This window comes from Excalfactoria chinensis, chromosome 16 (assembly GCF_039878825.1).
Source record: "Excalfactoria chinensis isolate bCotChi1 chromosome 16, bCotChi1.hap2, whole genome shotgun sequence".
NCBI classification, from domain to species: domain Eukaryota; kingdom Metazoa; phylum Chordata; class Aves; order Galliformes; family Phasianidae; genus Excalfactoria; species Excalfactoria chinensis.
This window is the reverse complement of record NC_092840.1, coordinates 4,707,229-4,730,676: the sequence shown is the minus strand read 5'-3', so window position 1 is coordinate 4,730,676 and position 23,448 is coordinate 4,707,229. Positions and strand designations below refer to the sequence as shown.

Genomic DNA, 23,448 nt, shown 5'->3' with positions numbered 1-23,448 from the left:
TCTGCAGTGCTAAATTCCATGGTATGCAAGTCTGATACAAAGATGCAGTTCCTATTGTTGACTTTCTTTAATTGTGGTGGTTGTTAGTTAAGACCCCGGCCTGTGTTTTTTAGTAGCTTTGCTCGAGTTTATCCATCTTGCTAAATGGGTTTGGTAGATGGACACACTAAATTCTGTACATTTCTGTGCAGATTTTTGAATTGTTCATCCTTCTTTGTCAGATGTGTGTGTTGTAATGAAAGCACAAGAGGGGTTTTCTTTTGGGGGGGGGGGGAAATTATCTTCTGCTAGAGTGCCTGTGAAAACTGGGCTCTGATGGGGGAAGAGGTGTGTGTGGCAGCCGTGATTTAGCGCTGCCTTTGATCACAGTGCAGCCCTGTTTGAGGCAATGCTGCATGCAGGCGAAGCAAAGGCCTGGGTTTTACTGATCTCATGAGCTCCTGAATAGGGCTGGGAGGGGAGTGACAGAGGAAGAAGAAAGCATTGGAAATGAAAAGGAAACCCCGTGAACCCAGCAAGCATTATTGGCTGGATTTGCCTACCAGGGAGCCGCTCAGTTTCTGCCAGGCTAATTCTGCTCCAAGTCCTTCTCCCCCACCCGACCCCACCTCCCCCTCTCTTTCCTTCTTTCAGACTTTTTTGTTTTTCAGGCATGGCTGTAGTAACTGGTTCTCAGGCTGGGAACCCACTGAGCCTGTTGCCATGGTCACTGGGAAGCTCTTCGTGCCATGTGCTTCAAAGGGAACCTTTCCCCTCCTAGAATTCCTGTCTTCTCTGCAGACAGCACAATGGGACTCCTTCCCCTCTGCCTGCCTTGCACATGTGCTCCAGTGGTGTAGCTTTACTCCCGAGGAAGGGAAAAGCAGCATTGCCTACAAATTACCTGTTCTGTGTTTGTATCCACTGTGCTGGTGTGACGCTACCTGTGTCCTGTGTATGCTGATGTGCAGTCCCACCGTCTCTCCCTCCCTGTTACTTTTGGTCAAGAAGCTGAAATACCACGTAGCAATGCCATTGCTTCTTTGTATCAGCACAGTGTAGACACTAGGACAATAGGGTAGACTTGCTTAAAAGTAGCACTCCTTTCCCCTTCTGCAGGCTTGAAGGTCCCCAAGGAAGGATTTTGTTTCTTATTTCTCTTCCAGGGCCTTCTGAAGGGACTCCTTTATATTAATAGGATATGTGTAATTGAGGATGTGCATCTGAGTAGAGGCTAACAAAGAGAGGATGTCCCCACTACTACAGCTTCCTGTTTTCTTCAGATCAAAGGGATCTGTAATAGAAGGAAATTCCTAACAGTTCCCTTAATGTCCATTCACTCATCTCTGTTTTAAGAGGTTATTTACAAATACACTGACACAAATAATCAGAGGGATCTCTTGTTTTGCCACATCATGATTATGAATGCACTCCTTAGGTTGGGGCCAAAATCCTCATGAGTTCAGTTTGTGTTAAGCCATTTAATTGTGACTCCTAACCATTTTTTTTTGTCCAGTAGTTGGTTTAAATTTGTAGGTAGATTCTTGTCAGGTAATCCAATGTGAAATCACAGGGCTGTGCTGCTCAGTTCCTGAATAAAGAATAATCTAAGGCTTGAGAAACTGTAGCAAGTGGGCCTGTGTGAGTTTTGTTCTCATTTTGTATGTAAACTAATTGCCTGGCTTCCATTTAACTTGTGCAATACTTCTATCCAAGAATATTGTAACCCTCACTGTGAGCTCAGACAGTCCTGCACTAACTCTGGGAGAGTGTGCTTGTGTTGAGGTGCAGTTCTGATTAGTTCCCTGTCCTAACAACGATGTTCCTTAGCGAAGCTTTGGTGTAAGTCCTGGGGGGAGAAGGGAAGACTCTGCAATGCATTTGCTAGTCGTGTTTTTATGGGAGTTTAAAATGCTCTAAGACATGCTGGTTAAATCAATGTACCTGGATGAGCAAGTAATAAGCTGATACACGTCCTTCCTTATAACCTTTCAAAATGCCTCCAAAAAAGCATCCTTCTGAAAACCGACCTTTTTGTGCAGCAGTAACAGTTAGCTGCAGAAAATCAAGCCTGAGAAATGCAGTCAGTTTTATTTCTTTCCATCCTGCTTTTCTGTTGTGTGAACTATGACTTGTGTGAATCCTAACTGAGAGTCCCTTCTCAGATGAGGCAATCTTTGGATAGAGTGGGTTGTGTTCCAAGTGCATAGAGTAACTCTACCACATATACTCTATCAGTAGTTTTGCTAAGATACTTTCTCCTACAAATCCATTTCCAAAAAGACAAAAAGGAAGATTCAAATAGTTTTTAGTTTTCATGTAAGAAGAACTTTGAATTATATCATACTCATTTCTAAAGGATCAGCAGTATCTTCACATTCTTTAAAAGGTGGTTTTGATTCTTTTCATTTGGAGCTAATGAAACGAAGGCAAATTAAATGAATTAACTTGTCCATTGATATTCATAGCTTAAATTAAGCATACAGTTACGTGTAAATTAGAATTACAGGGATTATGTAAGCTTAGATTTTGTTTCTGTATAATATTAGCTCTGGCAACAGCAATGTGGAAGACTGCCATGTTCCAGACAGCCATACAGATGCTTACAAGTGAGACATGCAGGTTCATGTTCATTGCTGGTGAAAACACACAGCTAATGGTGGTGACTGTGTTGAAAAATAGTGTTTTGTAGCTGAGAGTTTGCTTGATCAAGTAGTTCTATTGTACTGTTTGTCTATTGTTTCCATGGGAAAAAAATAGGAGGCATTACTTTTACAGCAACCTGCTCATAATACCCAGGACACCTGAAAGATTAACATCCATTTTAAACAACCACCAAGCATTTTCTGTAATTGTATTTGAAGCAATACTGCTATCTGTGCAAATAATTTTGGTGTCATTCATCTTCTGACCTTGTTTCTTCTCCTGTGCTGGCTCTGTGATGAGACCTCAACAGCATCTAGACATAAAGATCTCTGGCATTCTAACTAAATTGTGCAGATAAGGTCAGAAGAGAGGGTAATATCTTTATTCAGGAAGACTTGAACTTTTCATAGTGACAGATACAGAAGTAATCTTCTTAATCTTCCTGATAGGGACAAATGTGTGTTTTTGAATAAGAAAAAACAATCTCTTTATAGCAAAACACACTTGACAAAAGCTCAGGGCATTTGTTACTCTCTCCTTGCCTTTCCTTCCATCTTCCACAGACCACATTCTTAACACCAAGCCTATTTTAACAGACTAAAAAAGGAATTTGAATTGGAAAGAAAAAGGAAAAAATATTGTATGTAGGCGTGTTTGGCAGCAGAGAGCTTGGAGAAATTGTAGAAGCAAAAATGGGGACTCGGCATGGAGTAGTAGTCTCATCATTACAGCTGAAGTCTTGAGTTCACAAGTTTCTCATTTTTCTACTCTTTAAACTGTCTCCTCTGTGCTTAGTTTGCACCTTAATTTCAGCAGTGGTTTTGAGAAAGATGGGGAAAGATTGAGGATAGATACTGACAAGCGAGGCAAGGAAGTTTTTGAGACAGTGGGGAGGTTGATGTTGTGTATGGATCGTATGGTGGAAGATTCAGAGGGAAAGAGTTGGGCCAAAGCCAAAGAGGGGCTCACACTGAGCAGTGGGCAAACAAGGGCTGGGACAGGTCGTGCAGTTATGAAGTAGATCTGTCAGTCTTTGGTTCTGTGGGGTGGCTGTTTCCATTAGCCAGTAATGTTATTACATTATTTTACTAACTTCCTTTTCATGTTCACTGTGCATTGTTATGAAAAGCAACAGCTATTCACGAAGAAAGGCTGCCTCTGATGCTTCCCCCCTCTGGGCACTCCTTAGGTTTGCTATTGTTGGATTGATTACTTCACATAAGCGTCCACTTTTAGAGTTGAGTCCTCAGCAGTCCTCACCACCATCCTTGCTCCTTTCCAACCAACTGGAACACAGCTGCTTTTATCTTCGGCTAAAGAAGCAGCTGTTGTTGCACAACATGTGTTACTGGAGTCTTTGCTCAGTCAGAACTCTCAGTGAAATTAATGGAAATTCAGACTGAGGAAGGACTAAGTAAAGACTAAGGAATAACATAAAAATGACAGTAACATGTAAATGTTTCGAGTCTTGAGTACTTGGACCCTCATGATTCTACACACTTTGTGAGCCTCTCAAACACTGGGAGAGACTTTGTGCTAATTTACATGCGGAATCTACCTATGGAATAATGAGAAACACACAGTTGCCCGTTCATTGGAAGAACTACAGAAAGAGCTTGAAGCAGTGAATGATCATTCAGGTGCAGATATGTTGGAGCAGAGATGAGCACAAATGTCTGGCAAGCAGAATCGGATAAATGACTTGGAAAGTGAAGAAAATAGGGAGCAGACGTGGAGGCAGGGAATAGAATTCTGTAGGACTTCATAGATGAGTGACATGCCTAATTTCAGTCCATAAGAGACAGGGGGCTTTGGGAGAAATTGGAGAACTGGGGTATGTAACCAGAGCTGCATCAGAGGGACTCCAGTGCTCAGGTTAAAAGATGAGCAGATGTAATAAGCAGTGGTAATAAAGAAATTGCATATATAAGAGGGGTTGTTTTACAGAAGTTTTCACAAGTTTGTAAGGGGAGAAAGAGAAAAGGTTGGTAGAACAAAATGTGCTTCGCATTCTGTTTCTGAGATAACTTTCCAGAAACTATTTTTTCTGCTCTAAGCATGTCTCCATGATTGTTAGGTGGATATAATATAGAGGTGACTGTTTGAGCAACATGACAATTCAAGAGTATCAATTCATACTGCATGCTCAAAAATCAAGTATGAAAGGGACAACATCAGCATAGGGAGCACTGAAGCCATTTGTAGTTCTGGTGAGCTATTTCTTGGAGGTCAGAACTGGGTGTATTTGTGAAATGAGCTCTTTAGACCATTAGGCATGTGTATCAACTTCTGCATAGCTAGTGCCTTAGATGTGCTCATGGTGGGTATGAAGCTAAATCTATTAAAAACATCAAAAGCTTATATGTATTCTAGTGCGTCTGTCTCAGTATGGCTTATCAGTGTTTTAATTAGTAAGCCCAGACATTGAGTTTTTCCAAGTACTCAAATGACTTGGTTGGCTTTGGATAGGAAAAAAAAGATAGACCTTAGCCAGAAGATTGAAGTAGCAAGCTTTTCAGGGGAGAAGGAAGTGAAGCTGTTTTGCTATGGGCACAGAATGCATAGATGCTTGAGTCCATGAACAGTGTTGAAACTCCCAGAGGGTCTGGACCCTTCAGCTGACTGTAAGGGACTAATGAGCCAGCCTGGCTGTTTATGGGCTGTGGTTAACCTCTTGCAAGTTAGGATTTCCTGTCGCCAGCAATGGGCTGTGACCGCCAGCACCACAGTGTTAATGATGAGGTAGGGGCTGATGAATGGCTGGACTCCAGACAGCAGCCTTCACTGGCAAAGAATCAAGTGGCCAGAGGGAGAAAAACACTGATGTCTACAAGAGAAATAATGCAAACTCCAGAACCTATAATTCCCATGTTTAAAAAAAGAAAGGGAGAAAGAAACTGGGGACAAATTCAAACCGAGTGAAGCTTTTATCTCTGCATTCTGAATAGAAGATTGTTTTTCAGCAAAACTGGCTGCAAAAGCCAGGCCAGTTAAAACAATATGCAGGCTGCTTGCCTCCAAGTAACCAGAAATTGTTGGCTCAGAGTAGGCTGCTCTGAGGAGCCAACCTGCTGGGAGACGTTATCCAAGCAACGGCCTGAATGTAATTCCTCCCGCTGTGGAATGGCTCTTTGGCAAATGAAGACCCTAATTAGAGATGGAAGGGTTTCTATTTTGTTTTTCTTTAATCCTTACCCTGAGGCCTCAGCAATACAGCCATGTCGCTGCTTGTGTGGAGAGAAGTTTCCAGTTTCCCTTTGTAATAAGAATCCTCTACCTTTTTTTATTCTTTTTTTCCTTTTTTTTTTTTTAAAAAAAGAAGCAACAAACTAACAACAAGGGCCCACCGCAGTTTGAGACCTTGAAACTAATCTAATCCTAAACCAGGAACCACTATCTAAAAGACAGTCCATATCATCTTTTCTTTAGCCAACCCATGAAAGGTTGCTACATAAGCCGGAGTACTGGGGTGGGCCATTCATCCTTCTACCACTGAGATTATTACCCAGGCTGATTCTTTCTGAGGAAGAAGGCTCAAGTTTGAAGACCTTACTGAGGAACCATCAGTATTCTACTGGACACCAAGGGAGTTTTACAAGCCTTTGTTCTTTCAGGGACTGGAGTCCCATACTGGCCATTGCATGCTTATTCTGTACTGGGGGATGCAGATTCTCTTCCCTGACAGAGGTGACAGAAGCTCCAGGGGAATTTGCTGCAGCATTTTGACACTAATAGATGTAGAAGTGAAAATACTTCTGCTGCTCGACAGTTCACTGTGGCTTCCATGAGATCTGTCTGGCCATACTTGCACAGACCGTATGTGACTTTGTAGTAATACAAAGAGCACAGCTGCTTCTTTCTGTTGAGTTTTGGATCTACTGCTTTACCGCCTCACATGATGATTGTGTTATCTCTGAAATATCCTTGATCGTGGTAGAGCTCAGCCTGTGGATGAAGGCCAGCTACTTGAGGATGAGGCCAAACAAGGCAATAGCACTAAGCAGAAGATACTGACTTTTCATTCCTATCTTTTGAAGACAGATACATAACCCAAACTGACTTAAGTGACTCAGTTTTTTTGCACTTAGGCTTGCTTTCATTTCTTTACAACACTTCTGTGAGCTATAGTCATATTCTACCTTGTCTTGCCTTCCAGTTAGAGGATAGCAGTATGCTACTGATGGGCACAAAGCTCTTCTGCCTTTCGTATTCTGGTTGCTGTAGATGTGTTGGCATAACTTTGATAGACTACTGCAAACACTTTAGGTCTTTTCTCTGTTCTTGACATAATTTTACCTGAGCTGACTCTGTTTGAAGTTTAAACTCCTTCCTAAAATACTTAAATATTTTTATCTAAAGCTTTGGGTCAGGAACCACAACTCCAAATTGTTACATTGAGAAGAACTTTCCACCTTAAAATAAAGCACGTTTCTTAGGAAGATTGGATTTCCCTGTTGAGTTGACTGAGGCTGGATGGAATTCCTGCAGGAATTAAGGATTTCAAGAGCTTTGTGATAAGAAAAAAACACTTGAGTTTGAAACATAATACTCAGTTTTTCCCTTTTGTTTTGTGTACATTCTGACTTCTAACTTTAAGTTGGTGTTCTATTAGAGCTCGTTTCAGTCTCTGTGGTTAGGAAGAGATCAAATGAAATAGCTAGACAGTTAAGATAATAAACAAAACAGAGGGAAGTAGTCTAGAAGCTGTAGAGGTGAATGAGTGTTTTGGTTCCTAGACAGCAGCTAATAGAATAAAAGTCATTCATTTATCATTTTTTGAGTCCATGACTTTGTTGTGTTCAAGTGACATTCAAGTCACTTGAATGTGACCTGACTGGGACTTGCACTTGTTCCAAGTGTGAGTTGTGACAGCTTATATCAACATGACTGTAGTTGTGCAGATACTCTGATCTTCATAAATGTGGCATGGAGCACAAGAACCATAACTCAAACCCCAGAATGTTAGCTTTAAGCGAGTTAGAAATCTGTGCAGATGCTGGGCATACAAGGGCAGGTTTGGGAGGCAGAAAGGTGACGTGATTGTATGAATATTTGCCTAATAGTCTTCAAAATTTACATGAGCTTTTCTTGATAAATTTGATTCTGTGCTTTACTGTATGATTTGTTTTAGTTTGCTGTATCTTTGCATTGTGGCTAATCAGAAAAAGTTATTTTGTTACTGCACAGTTTCAAAAATGAACACATCTTGTGACTATTATGCTTTGGAGGTTGCTTGTCTGTAGGAATTCTCATGCCCTGAAGGGTTATAAAATGTAACAAGATTTCTGAATAACCATTCATTAGTTGGTTAGTTGTCATGAATGCTTCTTGCTGAGCCCCTGTTACACAGTTCAAGACCTTCCGCTCCTCCAGTGTTCTTTTCCAGTGCTCACCCTTCTCCCTGCAACTGTGACCTCTCATAGCAAGGAGGGTTGGCCTGCACTTGGACTGTAGTAGCAGAAGACAGGATTTGCGGAATGGAGTCCCTTAAATGCAGTGTGTCACAAAAGATTTGCAACCAGTAGGCTTGGCTGTATTCAGCATTAAATGAATACCCTTTTCATGTGGGGTGTGTGTGTTTTTTTCCACTCTGTCTAGACTATGAACCAATGGCAGTATTTCTCCCTAACCCCTTATAGGAAAGGCTCTTAGTTGTTTGGGTTTTTTTTCTTAGTTTTAACTGAGTTTCTTAGCACTGAGTGGTATGGATCTCTGGATCATGCTGGAATCATAGAATCAGAGAATGGTATGGAAGGGACCCCCATAGGCTGTCTGGTCCCACTGCCTGCAGTGCATAGGGACACCCACAGCTCCATCAGTCCTAACAGTCCCTACCCTGTGCCAGATGTGATTGCATAGCATATGAGTATATGGTTGTCTTTTCATACCTGAAGTACATCATGTTTTTTAATAGTGATAGTATTTTTAAATATATCTATATAGTTTTGCACTTCCAGTATTGCTTCTTTGATAAAGCAATTGTCATAATGCTGTATATTGCATTATCAGTAGGATACTTATTATAAAACCAATCTCAAAGTGACAGAGGCGCTAAATTAAGGATTACAGGCAGGAAGAAGTTTTATGTTAGTGCGATGCTTTGGGGCTTTACTGTCTTGTTCTGATACTGTCTGCTTTTTGCTTTGAGACAGAAATCTGAAAGCTCCTTTTTTCCTCACTTGAAGGCAAGGTTTGAAATGGCATCCTGCTTGTGCTCTGCTGAACTCAGTGTTTCTGGAGTTACTGGGGAATTGTACATTAACAGAGCTGAGGCATCAGTTGGTTAATTTGTAACTTTTCCTCCTTTTCTCCTTCCCAGTGGCCTGGCTTTCCAACTACGGTTGTAACTTAAGGGGCAAGATGCTTTTGGTGAATGTCAGAGCCTGACAGTGTAGGAGGGATGCTAGTAATGACCTGCATTGTACAGATGTTATTAGTCTATGTTCTCTGTATCTCTGAGAGGAAAAAGAGGTTTGGGAGTTTGTTGTAATTAAAAAGTATGTTTGACATAATGCTGTGCAAGATTGGCAGTGATAAGCAGAGCGCAGCAGTCTGTTATGGCAGAATATCTTTCTTTGCCTGTGGCTGATGTTCTGTGCTTCTCAAGTAAAATGGGTCTTATTATCTAGTTTTAAGTGATGCCATTCCTATCATTGAAAATCAAATGTTATTTCTGTGTTTTCAATTCTCCGCTTCTTCAGCATGCTTGTAGCTGCTATCTGTACAATGGGGCATGCAATTTGTTAAGATGCAAGATGAAAACTGCATCTCTTGCAGTCAAAATTGCTGAAATCCTTGACCACTCCAGAGGAATAAATCAAGAGACCGGACCCTCTCATGAAAAATCATGTTCCCTGGAGTCATGGCACAAGCAAATGGATCACTACTGAGTGCTGATTACATGTTACCAGTACACTGTGTTGAGAGAGGCTGGCTGAATCCTTCAGAGGACCGAAGACAGCTGATGATAGAATCAGCTACAAAAGGGTTCAACCTCATGTAGCTTGTGTAATCCCACTCTTTTGGCAGATTAATGACCACTGAGTCCACAGTCTGGAGAGTTCTGACGTGGAATTCTTGGTTTGATGGGCTGGGATAAAGTGGAAGATATGCCTGAAGCTCAATAAATCTTGGTTCATAGAGAGAACAAGGGGGGGGGAGAACCTCAAAAGCTGATGGAAGAAGTGCAGGTTTGGTTAGGCTGGCTCAGTTATCTGCTAAATGAGGATGTATAAACCAATTCTCTTGATGACTCTATTTACTTAGAGAAAACATTATCATATTTTCTGCCCCCTCTCCAAAAGAAGATGCCTTTTAGAACAAGAAGGAAAAGAAAAAAGTCCCATTCATACTTGGTACAGCTGTGCAATAAGGCCCAGCTAATAGCACATACTGGGCACCAGATGGAACAGTTAGGGTGTTTGCTAAAAGTAGGTTACTGGCATTTGTACTGTAGTTACTACCTAAGCCATTGTCTAATCTGAGAGAATAAATCAACTCCTTCACATAGTACATAGTATAGCTATCCCTAATAGTTTGTATTTATAGTGTACTGAGTTTTAGAACCAAATTCATGCAATTGCATCTCTAGAGGCTCATCTAGGATGACAGGTACATCGTTGTTAATGTAAGAATATTTGTGAGGCTGAGGTACTAGCAGCAAGTGGCTCCATACAAGAAGCAGATACTTCCAAAGCATCCTTTCCTCCCATCAGTTTGTCTGTTTTATCTAGGAAATTAGCTTAAAAATCAAACAAAAAACAACAAGGTGTATTTTTGTTGATCCCCCATGCAAACTAAAATGCTACAGAAACACAGATGAATCCTATGTGATGTGCTCGCAGTTAAAGGAAGCCTTTAAAACGTATAACAAACACTCTGCATCCTTCTGTTTCTGTGTCTTTCAGCAGAGGATCTCTGAAGTGAGAGGCTGGTGATGTTTAAGGGATTGAACAGAGGCAAATTCAAAGGTGCTTCTGTAGGCTGTGGTTTTAGTTTTAGAATCAGCATTCAATTATGGGGAGGAAATTATGGGAGGGGGGGGAGGAAATCTGCCTTGTGTTTGAGTAAATTCTAATGCAGAATTGACTTTTTTTAATAGAACCCCTGGGTCTTTGTCTTCCATGTTGGACGTTTTCTTTTCAGCCCATTCATGTTACCCTAATGAACAAAACACGTTTGATTTTAACAGCTTGTTTTCTTTCTTGACTTATGGAGGGGAAGACTCAACCACCTTGCTTGATTGTTCAGTGCCTGGTTTATGATTAACTGAAATACACTTCAAGCGTTTTTAACCTGTTGTGCACTGTGTCACGCACACAAAGCAAAATAACCCAGTAGAAACTGCTGTGAAGATTGGAAAATACACATCTAAAATAGGATTACTGCTAATGAAATTCTATTAGTCACTTTAATTCTTTAATCGAGATGAGTAGAGGTATTTATGCAGCTCTAAGGTGGGGTTTTTTGTTTTTTTTTGCATGTGTTTTTAGGGGAAAAAAGTCACAGCACTTGAAACCAAAATAGAAAATATTAATTGAAATGGATTCTATATCTGTACATAGGTAAAATCAGTATATGAGACAAAGTTAGCGCAGATCAGACGGCTGGATTACCTCTCCTGTGACAAAAGGCTGTGACAAAAGAGAAGGCTCCAAGGAGACCTCATTGTGACCAAAGCTAGAGAGACTCTTTATGAGGGTATGTAGTGACAGGACAAGGGATAAGATTATAGTCTACAACTATAAGAGTAGATTTAGATTGGATATTAGGACAAAGTTCTTCTAATAAAGATGACACTCTGGGACAGGTTCCCAGAGGAGCTGTGGATGTCTCATCCAAGGCTGGGCTGGATTGGGCTTTGGACAACCTGATCTGGTGGGAAGTGTCTGCCTATGGCAATGGGTTTGAACTGGATGATCTTTGAGGTCCTTTCCAACCCAAACAGATCACTGGTTCTGTGTTGGAGTACTGCTTACAGTGTTTGCTGGTGTGATCGTCACAATACATTGCCGCAAAGTTTTCAGAGCAGAAATTCTCTACACATCCTTTGCTACCTTTGTTCTCCAGATTGCTTAGATAAACTTTAAACATATGTATCATGCCTCATCAGGTGTTTTCCTTCACCTGTATAACCACAATGTTATCATGCTTTGCATGGACTTCTTCCTGTTCTTTTGCCCTTCACACAGCTTTAAAGATTTGTTCCTCCCCTCTAATTGTGCTTCTGCGTGACCAGTCTGTTATCTGCATCCGCTGAGTGCACTGACTGTGCTTCTGTCTTCTCTTTGGCTTGTTTGCACAAAGCTGGGGCTGGGTTACGGCTCATATTGGATGAGAGCCTCCCTTTTAAGCAGTGCACCAAGAACCTGCTTCATCCCCATGCATTTCAGACAGTGAAAGAAAGTTGTGCTTGTCAAATATGACGCTGGATGGCTTGTCTTTTTTGTGTAGAGAGCTACTTACAGAATGGCTGGGGTTGGAGGGACCCCTGGATGCCATCTGGTCCACCTCCTGCTTAAGCAAGGACACCCAGGTGCCCAGCAGTGACCTGGCAACTTTTCTCCAAGGATGGAGACCCTGTAACTAACTTCTCCAGGCAACCTCTGACAATTGTGCAGTGAAAAACTGTTTCCTGAGGTCCAGATGGAATAGAAGCTTGAGCTTGTTATGGGAAAGTTAGCTTAACTCTGCTCATGTCTATGCAAGCACACACTTAAATAACAAAAAATAGAGGAAACAAAGGATTGATTGCCTTGCCCAAAGAACAGGTTCAGCTGTACACCCTGATTTCTGTTTCCAGAGTGAAATCACCTTCCTATTGTTATAGTTAATGTTGATTTCATTATTCTTTGTACTTGAGGATAAAGTAATTTTGGAATTGCCTGTTGAGGGCTTCCTGAAAACTGTTGTCATCTCCGGTCCTGCTCCTAGAAAAAGGTGTGCATAGTACCCTCTAAATGAGCTGGTTTTGCACACAATTGAACTTCGTGTTTCCATGTGTCAGCTGCCAATGTGCACAGAGGATGCAAAAACTTTGCTGTAGCATCAGTCAGGATCACAGACCCATAGAATGGTTGGAGTTGGAAAGGACCTTTAAAGGTCATCTGATCCCACTGCCTGAGAGCTCAGGGACACCCACAGCTCCATCAGTGCTCACAGCCCCATCCTCTGACCATGGGTGTCTTTAGGGATGGGACACCTCCACCTCTGTGTGCACCCTGAGCAGTGCCTCACCAGAAGGATGTGGGAGCACTCTTTAGAAAGAGTGAAAGTTAAGATGGTGGTGCTTCTGTGTGGTGGCCTTGTCAAGCAAACAGGTCAGAGTCCACTGTTCTATAGTTTAGGCTTTTGAACTCTGAATGTAAAGAAGAACTGGAAGGTGACTGTCATTATGAACAAAGAATAACTGTTTAAATTACTGAAGGTGCCATTATCTTGTTGATGGTTTTTTTTTTGTGTGATTTTTGCTTTTTTATTATTGTTTGTTGCAAAAGAGGAAGCACCCTGTGATGCAGAAATGTCATTTGTTTTAAACCACTGAAGAGAAATCATCTCGGAAAGTTCTGTGCCTGGCATCTTTCCTGCTTTCTGCTAATTGCATGGAGGTTGAATTGAGGAAATCTGTGTTTGACCTTGGTGTTGTGAAGGTGAAGCAGACAGCGGTACTGCTTCTATCCCTCCTTCTTTCCCAACTGGTGCGTGTCTTTTTGATCTGGGTTTTGGCCACTTTGCTCAGAAAGATGTGTTCAGGGAGTAGTCGTCTTTAAAGGGTTGAGTAGCCTTATATGAAAAAATCATGTGCCTGTTATAGACTGGGATCATTTTAATTGGGACTTGTATTGGCTGCATTGTTTTGAGCTGTCCTGATTGTTGGGGAGCAGATAGGGTATTTTTAAAGACATTTCAGCTTTAATTACCCCACAAATTTGGGGACAGAGGAAGGTGGGGATGTCCCTGCAGCCCAGCCCTGAGGTTTTCGGGGCTATGGGTGCATGGTGGACACCCGTTTTGCCCCCTCTAACCTATGGGAAGAAGAACAGCAGATGATAGAAGCGGCTGTGCTCAGGCCTCAGCCTGCTCACACTCGTTTGCTTCTCAACAGAGCGCTGTGGTTTTAAAAACGAGTTTTAGGAGAGGAGGAGGAGGAAGGGGGAGCGGCAGGCTGTGTGGTGTGTTTGTGGCTGCTCTCTGATCTCTTGCCAGCGAAACCTGGAAGGTCAGGCCGGGCTGCCGCCAAGCGGCGGAGCTGGAGCAGCAGAGCACTGGAGCGGGCACAGCTGTGTGCTGCTTGCTGGGATGGGGTGGGAAAATGAAATCCAGCCAGTAACCTCAGGACTCTGGGATGTGCTTCTTTGGTACCCATAGACTTATGGATGTTCAGTTTCCTCAGGTGGTCGTGAACCTGTTCTTCACTTACAGTGGGAATGTTATTGCTGTCCCGTCTCCCACCTTCTGAACCTCCTGGCACAGGTTGCCCAGAGATGTGGTGGATGCCCCATCACTCATCCATCTGAAAGACAGCCAGCATCAGGGGGCAGGGAGGGCTCTGATAGAACTGTGGGTGTCCCTCTTCATTGCAGGGGAGAGGGATCAGATGGCCTTTAAAGATCCCTTCCAACTCAATTCCAGTTTCAATCTTTCATGGTACCAGAAAATCAAAATAATGCTGTGACATATCATTATTAATTTTCAGTGTTCAAGTGTTAGTGAGATTAAATAAAACTTGCTACGTGTAAGTGCTGGGAGGGACAAAAACTCAGGTAGAATGACAAGGGAAGCCCTCCTGATAGGTACAATACTACTGTTGAGTAGCCTTATAGAAAATGTTTCAAGTTGTATCACTTGGAGTTCTTTCCAGTTGTATTATACTGCTTAATATTGAGACATGGGAAAGAATGTTATTGTCTCCAGCACAGATTTTTGAACCCAGTTGATACTTTTAATTTCTAACATAGAATGGCTGAGGTTGGAGGGAATCTTGAAGGTCACTCAGCTCCATCCCCATGCTCAGGCTGCCCAGGACCCATCCATAGCCTTGGCCATCTCCAGGGATGGGACACCCACAATTACTTTGGGCTGACTGTTCCATCACCTCACCACCCTCTGAGTAAAAAACCTCCTCTGAACATCTATAACCTCAATCTTCTCCCCCTTTTTTAAAGCTATCCCCCCTTGTCCTTTCACATCTGATTTTGCAATATAGAGTAAAAAAATACAGATTACATCCTGTTCATGGGAACTTAACGAGTTGCTGTGCTGTAAACTGCTCATTTGGTGTGTTTGCAAATGAAGGACTTTTCTGAACCGACCTCCAAATACTTTTTAAGAATATTTTCAGAGATCAAAGTGCCTCACTTTTTGGCTGACCATTCTGAAAGAACAGCCTAAATACCCCGAACAGTTCTACGTGTGCTGCATGTTTGTAAAAGATACCTCTCTGGGAAACAGGGATGAGTTTTCACCTCAGGGCCACATCTCTTCAGTGGAGAATGTGTACTAAATTCCTTTTAACTTTTCCTCCCCAACAGCTACTAGTGATTAGCCAGGTGTGCTGACTTCAAAGAGGACAAATACCTGCTGCTCTGAGAAAGAGACTCCGTCTGGGTGTTGGTTTCCCTCGTGTGCTGCCTGGTGGGCTTTGTTAGTATGAAAATAAAAATGAAGGAGAAAAATAGAACAAAGAAAATTACCTGAGGATGCTCAAATTTACAGTTTTGTTCTGACCAGCAGTCATCTTAGTAAATAAAAGACTTTTTATAGGGTCTGATATTCATAGGACGTGGCCAAAGGGTTTTAAAGTAAAAGAGGGGAGGATGAGGGTTGAATGTTAAGGAGAAATCCTGTACTGAGTGGGTGGTGAGACCCTGGCACTGCTGTCCAGAGCTGTGGGTGCCCCATCCCTGGAGGTATTGAAGACCAGGTTGGACAGGGCTCTGGGCACACTGAGCTGGTGGGGAGCACCCAGCCCATGGCAGGGGATTGGGGCTGGGTCATCTTTAAGGTCCTCTCATTCTGTGTGAAAGCACTGTGTGATGTTTCATAATCCACAACTTTTGGATGCTTCCTCTATATCTCAAGTTTGGGGTTTTGCCACTCTCTCTGCAGAGCTGGCGTCCTCTTGTTTTTAAACTGTGATGCTGGAGGAAATAGTGGAGGAATAATGGTTTGCAGTCTGCATCCAGCAAAGGCAGAAGTAGATTTGGGAAGCTTCTTGCAATGATTGCTCTATGGAGCCACTGAGCATCGCTTGAGTGAAATGTAGAGAGGCACGGTGGCAGAAACAGATAACTGTCTTAACCTAGATGGTTAAAGTACTCTTTTATGTATCCCAGAGAGTTTTAATATGCTCTAATGTCTTTTGGGTTGGTTTTTTTCTCTCTCTTTTTTTTCTCCTCACTGTTTGGTAACTCCAGCTTTGGACGCTATTAGATTAAAAGCTTCACATTCAAACAGCCCTGATGGTGAAATGTTATATGCAGCAGTTCTGACCTCCAGTGGCCAGAAAGAGCAGTGTTCTGTGAGGACCCAAAAAATCAGGCACTTTGTACACAGATTGATACCAAGAGCTTGTCACAGCCAAGGACTCTTACAGATCATAAAGAACCTAGTCTGCCTTTATTTTCTATTCTAGTGAACTTGCATCTCCGCCCCAAATCACAGGGTAGGCTGTTTTTGGTAATGCTTCCAAGTGATATAGAGGGGGGGAAATAAAAATATTGTATTTTATATCTTTGAAGAATCTTAATCACATCTGAATTCATTTTAAAGTTCGTTGAAGAAGGAGTTTGTGGGAAAAGGTAGAGATTGCAGAAGCTACAGTGGAGTTTAAGTGCATTCCATGTTGGTTCAGTAACTTTTGTGTTTGCAACGACTCTCATTGATTTTTAACTACACAGAATCTAACAGTGTTATAACCATTGTCCTGGAATGAAGAACAGGAGTAATTTTGGAGGTGTCTGTGATCTTTTGGGATAAGTCTGAGGATGCTGTCTTTCTTATTGCAGGCAAAAAGAGCAGTGCAGCGAGGAGCCACAGCGGTCATCTTTGATGTTTCTGAAAATCCGGATGCCATTGATCAGGTATGAAGGAGGAAGCTTAGTTTTATTACCCCCTCTGTTGGACTCCTTTAGAACTGCAGAGGCAGCAGCACAGGGCAGGCGGGCCTCTGAAATCAGCAACCTTAAGACATGCAGATTCTGACTACTGTGGTGCTGTGGTTTTCCTGCTTACCTTTTGGCAGACAAGAAGCGATGGAGATGCTGAGAATGATAGAAGGAGAGGAATGTGGGGGATTAGATTTTTCTTCTAGCCTTTGCTGGAATCTTGAATCCAATACTGGTACTCCAGGTATCGAGGCAAATATTTGTGGCCTCGAGGCAATGATGTTTCTGCCCAGCACTACATGTGAGGAGTTTGGCCGTGCCCGGTTTGTAATCAACAGCATTATTGAGCAGCTGTTATTTTTGAGATTGCAAAATGGACTTCAAACTTTGTTCAAACAAATTCCTACCGAAAAAAAAAGTATAACTGTTTTTTCTTATTCGCAGCTGTTGAATTTTGGCCTAAGTATTATATGGACCAGGAGAATTTTTCTCTCTTTTTTTCCCGGGGATCACTGTATAAGTTCCATCTTCTCCCTTTAGATGGGCGAGGTAATATTTCTGTGAGAAGCTTAAGATCCTGCCAAGCAATTTCAAGTTAACTGAGCAGAGAAAATAAGCTTAACAAGCATGAAAACAGTCTGCATTTGGTTTAGTTTTCTTCTGTCTTAAGAGAACTGCAGCAGAAACAAGTGAAGCAGAATATTTTCAAGTGCAGCCTGAATTTCCTGGGGAAAGAGAGAGACGCTATCTGTGTTTACATTTAAAAAGCTGGCTTTGCTTATGAAATGAGCATCTGTTGGATTGAGGAATGTGGGCTTTGCAGTAGGTGCTTTGGGAGCTGCGGTCTGCGTGTGCATCAAGGCTACAGACTTACTTTTGCGAACACCCTTGGTATTCTTTCACAAACCATCTCACGGGGATGTTATCTATCCTGTTTCCTGCCTTTTCTCTGTATTGCAACTTCCAATTACTCTCAGCTGTTCATCTGTCTCTGAACATGAGAAGCTGAGTTGTTGCCTCCTTGTGTCTTCCATCTACCAACAGCACTCCTTCCTGGACTGTTGCTAATTGACTGGGTGCAGCTAGCCACAGTAATTGGAAAATTAGTTGATTATTGAGTATTTGCATGAACAAATAAAATGGAAAGTGGTTAGTGCAGCAGCTGGCAGTGTAGGCTCTATTACAGGACAGACAGCAGCTTATGCAAATGCTCACAGCCAGAAGATGAATGACAAGACCTATTTTAATACACTGATCATAAGAGGTACTTGACTGACTGCCTTCTCATGCAGTTCTGGACATTTGTGTGTCATGCATTTTGATTCTCAGCCAATGGACCTAAGTGAACACTTAAGTTTGTAGTAGAGAAGAACAACTGGTGCTTGAATCGGTTTTGCTTTTATGTTCATTTACTCTTCTTTCCATTCTCCAGAAGAGGGAGAAGTACTTGTGCTGAAATGTGCCTTCTGAGCAGGTTTTTGTTGTTGTTCTAGCTGAACCAGGGCTTAGAAGACCCTCTGAAGAGACCAGTGGTGTATGTGAAGGGTGCTGATGCTGTCAAGCTAATGAACATAGTTAACAAGCAGAAAGTGGCACGAGCAAGGATCCAGCATCGCCCCCCACGGGTGAGACTTTAAGAAACTTCATCTAAACATTGCATTGCTGTTACTTGGTGCAGTGCTTGCTAACTGCAGAGCGCAAAGATGTTTCGATGCTCCCCATAAGAATTAACAGATGAGAAATTCTGTTGACCTAAGGAAACTGATGAACTTTACTGTGGACATGCAGCTATGTTTGATTTAAGTGTAAAATTGTGTAAAATTAGTTCAGAGCTGCTGTGAATCTGGCATCTCATGGCTGGCACTCTGTCCATTTCATTCACTTGCAGTAACAAATGTACCTCAGGTTTGTCCCATAGAATCCTCGTTAATGAGCAGAGTGTAATGACTTACCATGTTCTGTGTGTATATGTGATGATGACCGCTGAGAAAGTAGGAAAGAGAAAGGAATGGTAGATTTGACTCTGATAGAAAGATAGGAAAAATAATAATGTTGTTCTAATTTTTAAGCAACCCACCGAGTACTTTGATATGGGAATTTTCCTGGCCTTCTTTGTGGTTGTGTCTCTTGTTTGCCTCATTCTTCTTGTCAAGATCAAACTGAAACAACGACGTAGTCAGGTAAGAGCAGTGATGGTGTATTTACTGAATGCTGAATTGAAATGAAATGAAAACTTTCTTTTACTTTGTCTTGGAAGTTGCAACCTTTAGGAATACAGTATGCTGACTTAGAGCAGCCATCTATGGGGAAAGGTTTTTATCCATGGGTGTAGGCTTTTGGAAGGATGTGACAATGTCTTTAAAGGAAATCTACATTGACCTTTGGTGTCCCTTCAGTTAAATTCAAACACTGAGTGTTGAATTGAACCATTTAGCCTTTAGGAAGGAAGAGTATTTCTGTTTGCTCAGAGGTCGAGTACCAGTAGCATTGCTGTGCTCCAAAAGAAATCTAAACTTCTGTTGATGTATTCTGGTGAAAATATAATGATTTAAAAGAAACAGCAGCTCTCTTTCAGTAGCATAATATCCTTTGATTCTTAATTGGAAAAAGTTGTGAAGTAAAAAAAAGAAGTATTGACATGGGATAATTCTAGATGAGGTATTTTTTCTTATCAAGCATGAAAGAGAAAGCAAATAGAAGCTAATGGACCCTGCAATTTGTATTTTATACTGCTCACTACATGGGTACACATGCATAAGGAATGCAAAGCATTGTGCATTAGTTTGAGCCTGCTGTGATTTGATAAGGTACATTAATTCGATATGGTGTTGTTTTCTCTGCTATTACACTACAGTCCCTTATGCAACGGTGTTGCCTCTTGTCTTCTTCTTATGTTCTAGAATTCCATGAACAGGCTTGCAGTGCAAGCACTGGAAAAAATGGAGACCAGGAAATTTAAGTCCAAAAGCAAAGGACACCGGGAAGGTAGCTGTGGTGCTTTGGATACACTCAGTAGCAGCTCTACTTCTGACTGTGCCATCTGCTTGGAGAAGTACATTGATGGAGAGGTAAAGGATAGTTTCTTCAACATGGGCTGAGAATGTAGCTGACTTATTTCAGCCCTATGACATACAGCTAGCTAACATCGTGTATTGGTTGAGATTGTGCCACTTGCTGGACAAATTGCATTGAGGAGCCAGCTGAGCCTCAACTGCATTCTGCAGTTACCAATGTAAATCTCAAGAGCTGTTCACCACACTGTAAAATGAGAGCTCGGGAGGTCTCGCTTTGCAGGTTGATCCCTCCCTCAAGCTGCATTGATGGGAGACCATAGAAGGAAGGGAGTTCCACAAGGTTCAGGAACCAGTTTTGGCCTCCTGGTTACCATTTCTGTGTTGATATCAGCACTTACCTTCTCTGATGTAGTTCTACTCAGAGGAAGCAATGAAAGGATGAAGTAGAAAATAGGCCCCTCAAGGCAGAGGCAATCAATAATCAAAGCTTTAAACTTCCATATAAAAAATAAGGACATTTTTAAATGGACTCCATTGATTTTTATCTAAGTACATTTCATGTGTTGGAGATTAATACTTTAGTATGGATTTACCCAAGGTGTTAAGGTACAGAACACAGTAAAAGCACCCTTGAAAATGCTGGCTACTTGCAATGAAGTTCTAACTTGACTGTAGACCACTTTTTCAGAGGGTTTATGTGGTGTTTTTTTCCTTGCTGTTTCTAGAGCAGGAATTCAGCTATGTTGAAAAAAACAGCAAAACAATTAGGATTAAGGTGTGAGGATTTACTCATCAGGCATCAGTACTTTTTATGTCCCTCCATGTGTTCCTTTAGGAGCTGCGTGTCATTCCCTGCACTCACCGATTTCACAAGAAATGTGTGGATCCTTGGTTACTGCAGCATCACACCTGCCCCCACTGCCGCCATAACATCATTGGTAAGTGCTGCAAGTGAGGTGGGGATGCTCAGCTGTATTGTGTATTTTGGACTTCAGGCTTCACAGTATGAAACAGAAATTAGGCCTGTATGTAGGTCTCTGTAAAGCCCATAGTTCTATTGTAATGCAACCCTAGAAATGCAGAAAAATAACTGCATAACCTGGAATAACAAGCCTCACTTCTGTTTTTAACTTGCTCAGCAGAGAGCAGCGTTGGTCAGCTTTTGAACACAATGAAGACAAATAAATTTAATAGAATTATTTTAATATTAATTTAATTTTTTTGTAAGTTTGGAAAAGTCTTCCATTAATACAGGCTTATGTGCAAAGTGAAAACAACAGCAATGACTGCCAGCTTCTCTCTTAAGCTGCAAGACTATACTCCTACTTCTTCACTCTTATTTCTCTCCTTCAGAACAGAAGAAGGGAAACACAGGCCCAGTCTGCCTGGAATCCATCAACTCAGCACGCAGCCGGCAGCAGAGGGTGATTCTGCCTGTCCATTACCCTGGCCGAGTGCACAGAGCAAACCAGATAACAGCGTATCCTACACGGACAAGCATGGACCCTCATGGAAATCCCATCACAGTACTTACAGTTGAGAGACATGGTGAACAGAGCCTCTACCAAGCCCAATCTGCAGCCTATATCCGAAGTTATCAGCCTATTCATTTGGACCATGCTTTAAACACACACCACTGTAGCCTGGAACATAGGGCTTATTCTCCAGCTCACAACTTCCGACGACCCAAGTTTGGAGGACGAAACTTTTCTAAAGCGGCGTGCTTTTCCCAGTATGAGACCATGTATCAGCACTACTACTTCCAAGGCCTTAGTTACCCTGAGCAAGATGGACAGCCTTCAACTGGCATTTCCTCAAAGGGTCCTTCCCGTGCCTTTCAGCCTGGTAGCAGTGTGCTTTTCCCTCCTGTGGTACATGTAGTGCCCTCATCTCGCTTGGAGAGTGGCAGTACCTCCAGCTTTAGCTGCTATCATGGTCATCGTTCAGTATGCAGTGGATATTTAGCTGACTGCCCTGGGAGTGACAGCAGCAGCAGCAGTTCTGGTCAGTGCCACTGCTCCTCTAGCGATTCCATGGTTGATTGCACCGAGGTCAGCAACCAAGGTGTTTATGGGAGTTGCTCCACCTTCCGCAGCTCTTTGAGCAGTGACTATGACCCATACATCTACCGCAGTAAAAGCCCTTGCCGAGTGGGTGAGGCTGGTGGTACAAACAAGGGTGCAATTGTTCTCTTGGAGGACCCCCATCAGGATGAGCTTCCAGCTCACAGTCACAGTCTGGTGAGTGCTGACTGCCGGCCTGTGCCAGCTTCTTCCTCAGGGGACCAACTGTCTAATTGCAGCATGGATATGAACTATAGCAGTAATTCCTCACTAGAGCACAGGGATCCAAATGGCACTACCTCAGAGGGAGGACCTGAGGCCACTCCTGGTGCTGCCTTGGATGTTAAAATGAACTGGAAGAATCCAGAGATAACAGGGCCGCTTATGGAGCAAGCATGCGCCTGCTGCTTTGAACTCCAGCACTCTGCCCTGGAGCCTAGAAATGGGACAGCTGACTGTAGTGCACTCTTCCTCAGCTCTCCGCTGTGGGGGGCGTGTGGCCCAGGGATAGAACCACAGTCAGGGAACACCCAGGGCTTGTACAGTATTAAATCAGACCACTTGCATAGGACAGATAGGGTAAAATACGAAGGGTTGCCATGCTGCTTCTATGAAGAGAAGCAGGTAGCCTGTAGTAGCAACAGTGGCAGTGGAGGTGGTGGCTGCTATACAGAAGACTATGCAGTGAATGTGCAGTACACGCTTCCCGATGACACCTTGCCAAGCTGTTATAAGGGTGTACATGATCTGGGTCAACGCATTCCCATCATTCCTGAAGACAGAGACTGTGAGTTAATTCTACCTACAGAGTGCCAAGGGACCCGCACAGGTGGCTGTAGTTCCTGGGATGGAACATCTGAGCTAGATACTTACCTGCACTGCCAAGGTATAGGAGAGGTACAGGACGAGAGGGAGGTGTGCTATGAGGCAACATCTTTCCTACGTCAGAACTGCTCTCAGGAAGAGGAAACCAGAATGCTCTTTCCTAGTTCCACTCCACACTCCCAGAAGCTGACAGCGACCACACAAGTCACAGGTAATCAGTTTGCTTCTTTTGGTTACTCCCTACCTTTTAGTTGTAGCATATGAAATGCAAGATCCCAGTTTCTCGGGTATGTGCAGCCTTAATGCTTACTGTAAACTTTTGCATAAGAGCAGTTAATCAATTAATACTTCCTCCAGCCGTGTTATTGTTTTATTACATAAGCTCATTTGGCCTTAGCTAGAGGAATAGATGATAGTTAAGAGCTTTCATTCTCATACTTTGTGGTTACTGCTAATACCAGGTCCCCAAAGCCAGGGGCACTGTGCCAGTCTGGGATCTTTGACACATTTGAATGGATAGTACCAGAGTAGTCAAGGCCAGAATAGCAGGAGGGGACTGACAAGATGGAGCTGAAAAATAAGAGTGGAAAACTTGGAACTGCTGTAGAAGAATATGTGAGAAAATCTCTGCCATTGACTTGCACAAGGGGAAAAAAGCCTGCTTGGCTTAAATGAGTTAACAGAAACATCCTAGTCTGGGAGGGTCCTCTCCTCGAGACATTATCTAGTCCAACTCCCTGCTCAAAGCAGAGTCAGCTCTGAGATGACACCACATCATTCGGTTGCTCAGGTTAGACTCAGTTTATCCATTCAGAT

The 23,448-nt window shown here is 42.6% G+C and overlaps 1 protein-coding gene across 2 annotated transcripts in view; it reads left to right on the top strand.

Annotated features, from left to right (window-relative positions):
• ZNRF3 (zinc and ring finger 3) overlaps positions 1–23,448 on the top strand; it is a 68,805-nt gene that overhangs the window by 42,091 nt on the left and 3,266 nt on the right. For both annotated transcript variants that reach the window (XM_072351351.1, XM_072351352.1), the window contains exons 3-8: positions 16,632–16,706; positions 18,224–18,355; positions 18,800–18,910; positions 19,631–19,798; positions 20,580–20,682; positions 21,098–22,843. In XM_072351351.1, coding sequence (XP_072207452.1) covers positions 16,632–16,706; positions 18,224–18,355; positions 18,800–18,910; positions 19,631–19,798; positions 20,580–20,682; positions 21,098–22,843 — 2,335 coding nt within the window. The remainder of the gene's footprint in view (positions 1–16,631; positions 16,707–18,223; positions 18,356–18,799; positions 18,911–19,630; positions 19,799–20,579; positions 20,683–21,097; positions 22,844–23,448) is intronic.